The 12,630-nt window shown below is 48.0% G+C and overlaps 1 protein-coding gene across 1 annotated transcript in view; it reads right to left on the reverse strand.

Annotated features, from left to right (window-relative positions):
• The window catches only part of ercc3 (excision repair cross-complementation group 3), a 35,080-nt gene extending 25,513 nt beyond the window's left edge, over window positions 1-9,567 (reverse strand). The window contains exons 1-2 of the mRNA XM_078227809.1: window positions 9,528-9,567; window positions 7,664-7,872 (exon numbers count right to left, since the gene is read on the reverse strand). Of these exons, the coding sequence (XP_078083935.1) occupies window positions 7,664-7,872; window positions 9,528-9,567 (249 nt within the window). The remainder of the gene's footprint in view (window positions 1-7,663; window positions 7,873-9,527) is intronic.
• Window positions 9,568-12,630: the final 3,063 nt, after the last annotated feature.

The raw sequence follows: 12,630 nt of genomic DNA on the forward strand, positions 1-12,630 counted from the left end.
AGAGGGTCAGTACTGAGGGAGTGCTGCGCTGTCAGAGGGTCAGTACTGAGGGAGTGCTGCACTGTCAGAGGGTCAGTACTGAGGGAGTGCCGCACTGTCAGAGGGTCAGTACTGAGGGAGTGCTGCACTGTCAGAGGGTCAGTACTGAGGGAGTGCTGCACTGTCATAGGGTCAGTACTGAGGGAGTGCCGCACTGTCAGAGGGTCAGTATTGAGGGAGTGCTGCACTGTCAGAGGGTCAGTACTGAGGGAGTGCCGCACTGTCAGAGAGTCAGTATTGAGGGAGTGCTGCACTGTCAGAGGGTCAGTACTGAGGGAGTGCTGCACTGTCAGAGGGTCAGTACTGAGGGAGTGCTGCACTGTCAGAGGGTCAGTACTGAGAGAGTGCCGCACTGTCAGAGGGTCAGTACTGAGGGAGTGCTGCACTGTCAGAGAGTCAGTTCTGAAGGAGTGCCGCACTGTCAGAAGGTCAGTACTGAGGGAGTGCTGCACTGTCAGAGAGTCAGTTCTGAAGGAGTGCCGCACTGTCAGAAGGTCAGTACTGAGGGAGTGCTGCACTGTCAGAGGGTCAGTACTGAGGGAGTGCTGCACTGTCAGAGAGTCAGTTCTGAAGGAGTGCCGCACTGTCAGAAGGTCAGTACTGAGGGAGTGCTGCACTGTCAGAGGGTCAGTACTGAGGGAGTGCTGCACTGTCAGAGGGTCAGTACTGAGGGAGTGCTGCACTGTCAGAGGAGCAGTACTGAGGGAGTGCCACACTGTCAGAGGGTCAGTATTGAGGGAGTGCTGCACTGTCAGAGGGTCAGTACTGAGGGAGTGCTGCACTGCCAGAGGGTCAGTACTGAGGGAGTGCTGCACTGTCAGGTCAGTACGGAGGGAGTGCCGCACTGTCAGAGGGTCAGTACTGAGGGAGTGCCGCACTGTCAGAGAGTCAGTATTGAGGGAGTGCTGCACTGTCAGAGGGTCAGTACTGAGGGAGTGCCGCACTGTCAGAGAGTCAGTATTGAGGGAGTGCCGCACTGCCAGAGGGTCAGTACTGAGGGAGTGCTGCACTGTCAGAGGGTCAGTACTGAGGGAGTGCCGCACTGTCAGAGGGTCAGTACTGAGAGAGTGCCGCACTGTCAGAGGACCAGTACTGAGGTAGTGCCGCACTGTCAGAGGGTCAGTACTGAGAGAGTGCCGCACTGTCAGAGGATCAGTACTGAGGGAGTGCCGCACTGTCAGAGGGTCAGTATTGAGGGAGTGCTGCACTGTCAGAGGGTCAGTATTGAGGGAGTGCCGCACTGTCAGAGGGTCAGTACTGAGGGAGTGCTGCACTCTCAGAGGGTCAGTACTGAGGGAGTGCTGCACTGTCAGAGGGTCAGTACTGAGAGAGTGCCGCACTGTCAGAGGGTCAGTACTGAGGGAGTGCCGCACTGTCAGAGGGTCAGTACTGAGGGAGTGCCGCACTGTCAGAGGGTCAGGACTGAGGGAGTGCTGCACTGTCAGAGAGTCAGTTCTGAAGGAGTGCCGCACTGTCAGAGGGTCAGTACTGAGGGAGTGCCGCACTGTCATAGGGTCAGTACTGAGGGAGTGCCGCACTGTCAGAGGATCAGTACTGAGGGAGTGCCGCACTGTCAGAGGATCAGTACTGAGGGAGTGCCGCACTGTCAGAGAGTCAGTATTGAGGGAGTGCTGCACTGTCAGAGGGTCAGTATTGAGGGAGTGCCGCACTGTCAGAGGGTCAGTACTGAGGGAGTGCTGCACTGTCAGAGGGTCAGTACTGAGGGAGTGCTGCACTGTCAGAGAGTCAGTTCTGAAGGAGTGCCGCACTGTCAGAGGGTCAGTACTGAGGGAGTGCCGCACTGTCAGAGGGTCAGTACTGAGGGAGTGCCGCACTGTCATAGGGTCAGTACTGAGGGAGTGCCGCACTGTCAAAGGGTCAGTACTGAGGGAGTGCCGCACTGTCAGAGGATCAGTACTGAGGGAGTGCTGCACTGTCAGAAGGTCAGTACTGAGGGAGTGCTGCACTGTCAGAGGGTCAGTACTGAGGGAATGCTGCACTGTCAGAAGGTCAGTACTGAGGGAGTGCCGCACGGTCAGAGGGTCAGTACTGAGGGAGTGCTGCACTGTCAGAGGGTCAGTACTGGGAGAGTGCCGCACTGTCAGAGGGTCAGTACTGAGGGAGTGCTGCACTGTCAGAGGGTCAGTACTGAGGGAGTGCTGCACTGTCAGAGGGTCAGTACTGAGGGAGTGCTGCATTGTCAGAGGGTCAGTACTGAGGGAGCGCTGTCTCTCCGATAAAGTTTGAAGTGTCCGCTTTTTGTTTGGTTGGGGTCGTTAACAAAAGTTAAGGAAAGTTGTTGTTTGGTAGTAAAAAAGTAAAGGGGGAGGAATGTGAGGTAATGCATTTTGGAAAGTCTAATACAGATAGGAAATATACAGTAAATGGCAGAACCCTTCGGAGTATTGATAGGCAGAGGGATCTGGGTGTACAGGTACACAGGTCATTGAAAGTGGCAATGCAGGTGGAGAAGGTAGTCAAGAAGGCATACGGCATGCTTGCCTTCATCGGCCGGGGCATTGAGTTTAAAAATTGGCAAGTCATGTTGCAGCCTTATAGAACCTTAGTTAGGCCGCACTTGGAATATAGTGTTCAATTCTGGTCGCCACACTACCAGAAGGATGTGGAGGCTTTGGAGAGGGTACAGAAAAAATTTACCAGAATGTTGCCTGGTATGGAGGGCATTAGCTGTGAGGAGAGGTTGGAGAAACTTGGTTTGTTCTCACTGGAATGACAGAGGTTGAAGGGTGACCTGATAGAAGTCTCTAAGATTATGAGAGGCATGGACAGAGTGGATAGTCAGAAGCTTTTTTCCAGGGTGGCAGAGTCAATTACTAGGGGGCACAGGTTTAAGGTGCGAGGGGCAAGGTTTAAAGGAGATGTACGAGGCAGATTTTGTTTTACACAGAGGGTGGTGGGTGCCTGGAACTCCCAGCTGGGGGAGGTAGTGGAAGCGGATACGGTAGCAACATTTAAGGGGCGTCTTGACAAATACATGAATAGGATGGGAATAGAGGGATATGGTCCCCGGAAGGGTAGGGGGTTTTAGTTCAGATGGGCAGCGTGGTCGGTGCAGGCTTGGAGGGCCGAAGGGCCTGTTCCTGTGCTGTAATTTTCTTTGTTCTTTGGATGTTATGTATTTACAGTAGTATAGCTCCTGGCAGAATTGTCACGTGAGGTGTGGTTTTTCTTTGGTTGGTAATTCTTCCTGTGAAACTATTGCATTGTCAGTTTCAACGGGTGTTGAAGATCCTTCAGAAACACGATCTGAATTTGCCTCTGTGGTTAGTCTCTGTTCAGAGGTATCACTGCTTTGCATTTCTGATGCAAGTAATTCTTGTGAAGTTTCCGTGATTTCACTTTGTATCTCGTCAGTCTGATGTCGGCAAACAAATGGGAATTACTCATTCTCCCCGAGTAAATGCTCTGTTTGTAGATTCTGTTCTCACCCAGCAATCTGTGCCTTTTTGATGTTGTATCCTTTTAGTGATACAACCTCTTCTGGAATAAGATTTGATGGTTTCGACAGCAGATGCTTTAGCTTCTGATTATAGATGGTCTCAGATATCAATGATGCTGCAGCCCCAGTATCAAATTCTACTTTGACTAGTTAACCATTGAGTTTTGGGAATACCCATAAACATTGTGAATCGCCCTGTCCTGTCAGATGCCGAGTTTCAGCTCCTAACTTGTCTTGGTACATTATCTTCCAAGGAGTCTTCATCTTCGCCTGCCATCTTATAGATTTTTCTTGCAGACTTTAGTGTGTTCTGTTTCTTACAAGTCTTTGGTGTAGGGGAACTTTGCCATGTCCAGCAGGCTTTGGCAATATGGTCTGTTTTGCCTCCTCCAGCATTCCCCCGCTGAGTGTCCAGCTTGTGGATTTTTTTTCCGAATCCGATCATATCCCATTCTCGTTGCCAATTTCCTTTGTTAAACATCGACTGGAATTTCAGCAGAAAGGAAAAGTAACGAGATGCCACACTCGGGTTAAAGTCAAACACAATTCAGGTTTCATTCCGAGAATCAAAAGAGAAACTGCTGGAAAATCTCAGCAGGTCTGAGGAGAGAAAAGAGCTGAAACATTCCAAGTCCGATGATCCTTTGTCAAAGCGGACCTGTTGAGATTTTCCAGCATTTTCTCTTTTGATTTCCAGCATCCGCAATAATTTGCGTTCATTTCGGGAATGTTGCTCATCCAAGGTATGTAAGTTTTTTGGGCAACACCAACACAGATAAGGACTGTAAAACGCACATTGACCATTTAAATGATAGAAGTGGCCACGTTTGGCGGCAGAAACTGGCTGTTTTCTCCCAGCAGGCTCAGCCCTGCCTGCCTCCAGTCGAATTCACAGTCACAGCCCAGACGGGCTGCTGCTTAGATTAACTGAACCACAAAGGGAGCAGATGACATCACCAGACCAGACTTGCATCGAGATTGGAAGATCAATACCAGCCACAATGTACCTGGATAAGATACAATAGATATGATAATGGGGCTATCCAGCAGTAAGGAGAAACCCATCTCCATGATGGGAAAGCAATCTGTAAAGTGATTAGGAACATCGATGGGCCATTCATACAATAAGAAGTTTAACAACACCAGGTTAAAGTCCAACAGGTTTATTTGGTAGCAAAAGCCACACAAGCTTTCGAGGCTCTGAGCCCCTTCTTCAGGTGAGTGGGAATTCTGTTCACAAACAGAACTTATAAGACACAGACTCAATTTACATGAATAATGGTTGGAATGCGAATACTTACAACTAATCCAGTCTTTAAGAAACAAAACAATGGGAGTGGAGAGAGCATCAAGACAGGCTAAAAAGATGTGTATTGTCTCCAGACAAGACAGCCAGTGAAACTCTGCAGGTCCACGCAACTGTGGGAGTTACAAATAGTGTGACATAAATTCTGATTCTAGGATCGCATGATAAAGACTCAGGAGGAAAAAAGCAGAAATATTTATGTGAAATAGTGTGACATAAACCCAATATCCCGGTTGAGGCCGTCCTTGTGTGTGCGGAACCTGGCTATCAGTTTCTGCTCCGCGACTCTGCGCTGTCTTGATGCTCTCTCCACTCCCATTGTTTTGTTTCTTAAAGACTGGATTAGTTGTAAGTATTCGCATTCCAACCATTATTCATGTAAATTGAGTCTGTGTCTTATAAGTTCTGTTTGTGAACAGAATTCCCACTCACCTGAAGAAGGGGCTCAGAGCCTCGAAAGCTTGTGTGGCTTTTGCTACCAAATAAACCTGTTGGACTTTAACCTGGTGTTGTTAAACTTCTTACTGTGTTTACCCCAGTCCAACGCCGGCATCTCCACATCATGGCCATTCATACAAGGCAGTCTCAGCCATTTGTGATTTCAATAGGCTGTGCTATCACTGGAGCTGAGAGCGATCTGGGACCATTGTTCTTGCAATTGCCGATGGGAGCAGAGCTCACGGGACTTTTGAAATCTGAACTTTAAAGAGTGTGGTTTTGCAGCCATTCTTGCTCTTTTCTCTTCGGACCCGCATGGCGACTCTCTCACCCTCCTGAACCGCGTTGCAGACAGCAGTTTTCCAGCACACAGCCAGCCCAGAAGGTCAAGGTCGGCTCAACTGAGTATTTCCTAGTAATTCGTGAAGTTCCGGAGGGTAACATAGCAGTGGAGGCTTTTGTGGGAATGGTGGGTGCATGAACCTTTTCATAGTATAAGATATTGCTAACACTGTTTAAAGTTAGAATTGACGTTGTGCCCGTTTAGTTTTGGTTCTCATAGTTATAGAGTATAAGATACCTATATGTTGTTTTCTGGTGTTGATGAGGTTTAATTTTGGTGTTTAATAAAAGATATATGATTTGAACTCGATTGGAGCCCATCTTGCTCTTTCATTTTCTCATCAGCGATCTCTGGTCAGGTCACATTTTAATATCCCGCACCATAATTCCGGAGTCTAGAACCGAGGGTACTCTGGGCGATTTGAACCCGCCCACTCAGGAAAGGCTGCCAGGTAGTGGATAGGCAGCAGTTTCCTTTTCTCTCTCTTGGGAGCGCTACTCTAGTGAAGTAGACGCAAGGTGGCCATTGTTCCATCGGCGAGAGAGAGAATCACTCGGGCATTGGTGGGGTTTGAGTAACGGAGAACCAAACCTGAGATAAGCCCACGAGTGGAGTTAAAAAGAGGGAGCCCGCTACAGGTGGAAGAGGCCCATAAGACCACAAACCCCTCTACTTGCGTCACTACAGGTCATGTCACATCCTACCAGCAGAGATACAACTACTTTAAATACATAACACAGGTACACATCCAGTCATCATGTGCTAAAATCAACGCTATATAAATGAACACATGAATTAGCAGCAATAGGCCATTCAGCCCTCGAGCCTGCTCCACCATCAGTAAGACCATAGCTGACCTCATCATGACCTCAATTCCACTTTCCTGTCTGTTCCCCATAATCCTATTGATCAAAAATCTATGCAACTCAGCCTTGAATATATTCAGCCTCCACTGTTCTTCATGAGGGGAAATATCCTCCCAGCATCCACTCTGTCACCACATCCCCCCCACCCCCAACTCAGAATCTGATACGTTTCAATAAGATCACCTCTCATTCTTCTCAACTCCAACAGATACAGACTCAATCTAATCAAACTATTTTCGGAAGACAAACCCTTTTATCTCAGGAATCAGCCCAGCAAACTTTCTTGGAATTGCCTCCAATGCAAGTATGGCACGGTGGTACAATGATTAGCACTGCTGCCTCACAGCGCCTGGGACTCAGGTTCAATTCCAGCCTTGGGTGACTGTGTGGAGTTTGCACGTTCTCCCCGTGTCTACGTGGGTCTCCCCGGTGTGCTCCAGTTTCCTCCCACACTCCAAAGATGTGCGACTGGCCGTGTTAAATTGTCCCATAGTGTCAGGGAGATTAGCAGGGTAAATGCGTGGGGTTATGGGACTAGGCCCTGGGTGGGATTGTGGTCCGTACAGACTCGATGGGCCAAATGGCCTCCTTCTGCACTGTAGGGATTCTATGAGGTTGGAAAATAAGCATGTTCCTCCTTAAGTAAGGAAACTAAAACTGCACACAGTTCTGGAGGTGTGAACTCACCAATGCCCTGTACAGTTGTAACAAGACTTCCCTATTTCTATACTCCATCCTCCTTGCAATAAAGGAGAACATTCTAGTTGCCTTTCTAATTACTTATACCTGCTGACTTTTTGTGATTCAGCTACAGTGACAAGGTCCCTCTGTACCACATCATTCTGCATCTGAATTTGAATAATATTCTGCTTTTCTATCTTTCTTGCTGCCAAGGCGAACCTCATATTTTCCCACATTATAATCCAACTGCCATTTGTTTTTGCTACTCACTTAACCTGTTTATATCCCTTTACAGACTCTTTGTATCCTGCTCACAACTTGCTTTCCAACCTATCTTTGTATCGTCAGCAAATTTAGCTACACGACAAAACTCATTAATGCAGATCGCAAATAGTTGAGGCCCCAGCATGGATCCTTGCGGCACTCCACGAGTTACAAGGTTTGCCACCCAGAAAATGCCCCATTTATCCCAACTCTCTGTCCCCCTGTTATTTAGCCAGTCCAAATACAAGTAGTTGCTGCTAACCTACCACCCACAGCGGCCTGGAGGAGTGATCCTCCTTCAGATTCATCAGCGTCCTGTAATCCTTGGCTCCGTACTCATCTTCCTTAACCACAGACTGCTCCACCTGTTTGCCAGCGGCAGACGGAACGGCTTCCTGAGACTCTGCATCCACAGAAAGCTCATCCTCATCCTCTTCATCATCGTCATAACGACGCTTCTTGAATTTCTTTTTATCTGAGGAGAAAAACGTTGAAGAGATTAAAGCATTTTATAAAAAGCACATACTGTTTACAATCTATATAAGTGCCTTGGGTGAAAGGGTCACAGCCAGGTTTGCACATACAAAGATAAGCCAGAAATCAAGAGGTGAAGGAGACATAAAGGGTCTGTAAAGAGATATAAAATGGTGAAGTGAGTGGTCTGAAAGATGCAGAATGACGAAGGAAACTGTGAGGCTGTCCATTCCGGCGGGAAAAACAGAATATTATTTGAATGGAGGAAGTATGAAGTCCAGAGGGATCTGGGTGTCCTTGTAGACCAATCACAGAATGTAAATTCCCGGGCCAGTAATCCAGGACTATTAACACAAATAATAGAAATTCAAATTACACAATGGCAATTTGAGAATTTGAGTTCAGTTCAAGGTAAAAAGTCAATATTGGAAACATCCAACTCACTAATGCCCTTTAGGGAAGGAAACTTGTTAATCCTACCCCTTCTGGTTTGTACATGACTCCACTACCACAGCGAGCTGCGTGTCTCTGAATTGCTCTCTGAACTGCCCAAGAACAGACAAGAACCCAAAGCAGTTCAAATAGGTACAAAGGAACATAGGAGTTAGGAGCAGCAATAGGCTATTCGGCCCTTTGCGCCTGCTCCACCTTTTGATAAGATTATGGTTGATTTGATTGGGGCGGCACGATGGCACAGTGGTTCGCACTGCTGCCTCACAGCGCCTTCGACCCGAGTTCAATTCCGGCCTCGGGTCACTGTCTGTGTGGAGTTTGCACATTCTCCCCGTGTCTGCGTGGGTTTCCTCCGGGTGCTCCAGTTTCCTCCCACACTCCAAACATGTGTGGGTTAGGTTGATTGGCCGTGCTAAATTGCTCCTTAGTGTTAGGGGGTATGTTGGGGGGATTAGCAGGGTAAATATGGGGGGTTATGGGGATAGGGCCTGGGTGGGATTGTTGTCGGTGCAGGCTCGATGGGCTGAATAGCCTCCTTCTGCACTGTAGGGTTTCTATGATCTGGTTACGCTCTTGACGCCACTTTGTCCCCTAGTTCCACAAGAGGAAATGCCGATCCCATATCCACCGTGTCAGGATCTTATATGTTTCAATATAATCACCTCTCATTCTTCTAAAAAGTTTATTAGTCACAAGTAGGTTTCGTCTCCGAGTCCCCACACTCTGGCCCCTGTTCAGGGACACTGAGGGAGAATTCAGCACGGCCAATGCACCTTAACCAGCACAGCTTTCAGACTGTGGGAGGAAACCGGAGGAAACCCACGCAGACACGGGGAGAACGTGCAGACTCTGCACAGACAGTGACCCGAGGCCGGGAATGGAACCCGGGTCCCTGGCGCTGTGAGGCAGCAGCTCTAACCCACTGTGAAAGCCCCAGGGAGTGAAGCCTCTCTGAACAGCTTCATACCTCAGGGCACAGGATGATTCATCCACTCGGACACCCAGATCCCTCTGCCCTGGGGGCTCAGCCACCTGGCCGCTCTGAACAGGAATGTCCCCCTGCAGCCCGGGGGCCCGGGCCCGGCCCGGGGGAGGGGGGTTATATCAGGCGGATGCTCCGCCGGCCGCTAGCTACCGCCGGGTCTCCCCGGTTGAGGGGGTTGGTGACGGGGCCGCGCTCCCAAACCGAGACCCCGGCCTCACCTCGCTCCTTCTTGCCCATGGTCCCGGACTGACTGAGCATGCGCCCCACCGGCACGAGCGACTGAACATGCGCCACGCCGGCACGACCTACTGAACATGCGCCACACCAGTACGACCAGTGAGCATGCGCTACACCGGCACGACCCATTGAGCATGCGCCACACCGGCACGACCCACTGAGCATGCGCTAGGCCGGTACGACTGACGAAGTATGCGCCCGGCTGGCACGACCGACTGAGCTTGCGTCAGGCCGGCACGATCTACTGCGCATGCCCAGAACCGGCATTGTGAAACACAGAAACATAGAAACCCTACAGTGCAGAAGGAGGCCATTCGGCCCATCGAGTCTGCACCGACCACAATCCCACCCAGGCCCTACCCCCACACGGGTGAACACGGGTTTCCGATGCCGGTTCGCATGCGCACAATGCCCAGCTCAGCCACATGGAACTTGTTAAAACAGAAGATGGTTCAAATCTCTCTCCCTGTGTTTATGTAAGGAATAATCACTAAGACACCATATATTGGAAGGAATAATTATTAGGACAAGTAGGAGATAATAATTAACATAGAAGAGATAATCACTACTTAAGAAGTTCTCATATATATCACATATCTTATTAAGCATACATATGGATACTCGCATAAATGAACATAGAAGCTGAAAGTAATTTCTTAAATAAACGTGAGAAAGTCAGACAACGGGAAAAAAGACTTGGCTGATTAGACAATAAACTTCAGATAAGAAGGCAGGATGTAACCACAGTGATATCATAGCACATTCATTAGTGACCAATCAGAAAGAAGGCAGATAACGTAGGTCTAGTAAACCATGGTGGCTAACGAAAAGTGGCCTTGGGGTCTGCAACAAAAAAACCTTGACTGTAAGATAAGAATGAAGCTAAATGTGGATAAAAAGGACTGTGAGAGCACTGGTTTTTTGGATTTGCCTGGGAATCCCGGCTTTATTGAAATGTACTAGCTAATAAAGCCTTGCTGCCTGGAAGATCAAGACTCAGACTCTCTATTCTGATTGATGAATTCTTCTTGCCGTCCACGGGGAACCACGGCAAAATTTGGCGCTTGCGAGCAGGGCAGAGTTGAGGTCGTCCGGTGACTCAACCCCGGAGGGATCGAGGGAGACGGTGGTCCGACCGGAACCGAGAAGTCCCCAGCCGGCCTTCTGTCAACAAGGTAAGCAGACTTGCATGCATGTAAATCCTTGTTGTCAGAAAGGGGTTTTCGAGGCCTGGCGCACCCGGTTCTCCACTGGTCCTGGATCTCACCTGCCCAAAAGATAACCTGCATTGGTAAAGTTAAAATTGTGTAAAATATTGAGAGACTGAGTCTGATCGGAAGGGCAAATTTTGCATGTAAAAAGCACGCTTTAGTTTTATGTACTGTATTGTCCACGAATGGGTAAAAAGTGAGACGCTACAAAAACCGAACGCTAATTGATGCAATTAGGTTAGTCGAGCGGTTTGGAGCGGGCTTCCAGGTTACGACTTGCCCAAGGAGAGTAAGTGTAGGCAAGCCTGCCAGTCCAAACCTACCCAGGACCTCGGAGAGAGTGACGTCAGCCGAGAGGAAGGAGAGATCTAGGAGAGATTGGTCTCCTACCTGATATAGTAATTAAGGACCTACGTTGATCGCCGGAAGAAGAGAGGGGATAGGTAGTGAAATAAAGTAAAGGGGCTACAAGGAGAAGCCTGAAAAGGTTGATCTGGAATAGCGGTGTAAGCAGCTGTTGGTAAATGTGGAGTGCAAAGCAGGATCACGACAGTGATGAATCACGTAGGAATATTGCAGTAATAGATTTCTTAAGTAGTGGTGTTAACACATTTTTTTTAGAGAAGATCTAGTAAAAATAGTTGGAGGAGGTTTTAGGGAGTGGTATGAGGGTGAGAGAAATGCCCTGCTAAGGAGAATAACTGAAGTAGTTAATTTGGAGGAAGTGAATAAGGAGTGGCCATACGTAAATTGGGACGAAATAATATACAAAAATTAGACGAGTGAAGCAGTAGAAGAAACATTGACAGAATTAATAGAAGAAATCAGACCAAGTAAGGCTCTGTTAGAAATCAGTGAGCAAGTGGAGGCATATTATCCACTAGCAGAAGAAAAAGGATTATCACCAGGAGAGGGAAGAACAGGGAAGCAAATACTGAGACCTCGGTTGGAAATACAGGTGTCAGTCAGGGAAGTGCAGTGGGAAGATAGTCCAAGGACAGAAAAAGGGAAAACAGTATATCGCATAAAAATAACAATAGTGCCAAATACCAACATATCAGAAAATATTAAGCCGCAAGGCAGTGCAAAGAAACAGAACATGCCATATCAAATTAAGACACCGGTGGAAATTCTGGGAGAAAAGTACCCAGCCCTGAAAGGAAACATAGCCCATATCTCCCAAAAATGGACCAAAAGAACAAGTAAATTAAACACACAGTGGCCAGAGGGAGGCACCTGGTGTACAGAAAGATGTGAGGATCAGAAAGGACTGGTAAAGAACTATAAACTAAGGGATAAATCACAAAAGAGAAATCAGAAAAGAAGAAAAGAATTGGAGATACTAACATTATTTGAAAAGGAAGGAAAAGAGAAAAAGCGCATATGGAAAATGCAAATGCCAGTTCAGATTCAGGAAAAGGAAAAATTGAAAGACCCACATATAGCCCCGCCCCCTTATAAGGAAAACCAAGATTTTGCTGGGCTGTATCCAGTAATAAAGGGGACAGTGAATTTTGAGGGGGAATATGAAGAAAGGGACATGACCCGCGAACAATGGGCAAAGCAGGAGGTGGAAAGAAAGGTAAAAAGGGAAGAAGAAGGTGCTAAAGTGGAAGGAGAACTGGATAACATACACCGTATGAGGCAAGAGTTAGAGGAAGAGTTGGTTCGGGTAAGGGTGTTAAAATGGGCAAATAGAAAAATGGAGGAAGAACAGAGTAAAAAAGGTGAGGAGGCAGTGGACAGTGAGGCAAGGTGTGAAGAGGAGGAGGGTAAGGAAGAATGGGATGAAAAATGTAAATATAGCAAGGGAAGAAAAGGAAGCAAGACAGGGATACAATGGGTACCCCCGATGAAACTTATATGTGAAGAA

Source organism: Mustelus asterias, chromosome 14 (genome assembly GCF_964213995.1).
Source record: "Mustelus asterias chromosome 14, sMusAst1.hap1.1, whole genome shotgun sequence".
Lineage (NCBI taxonomy): Eukaryota > Metazoa > Chordata > Chondrichthyes > Carcharhiniformes > Triakidae > Mustelus > Mustelus asterias.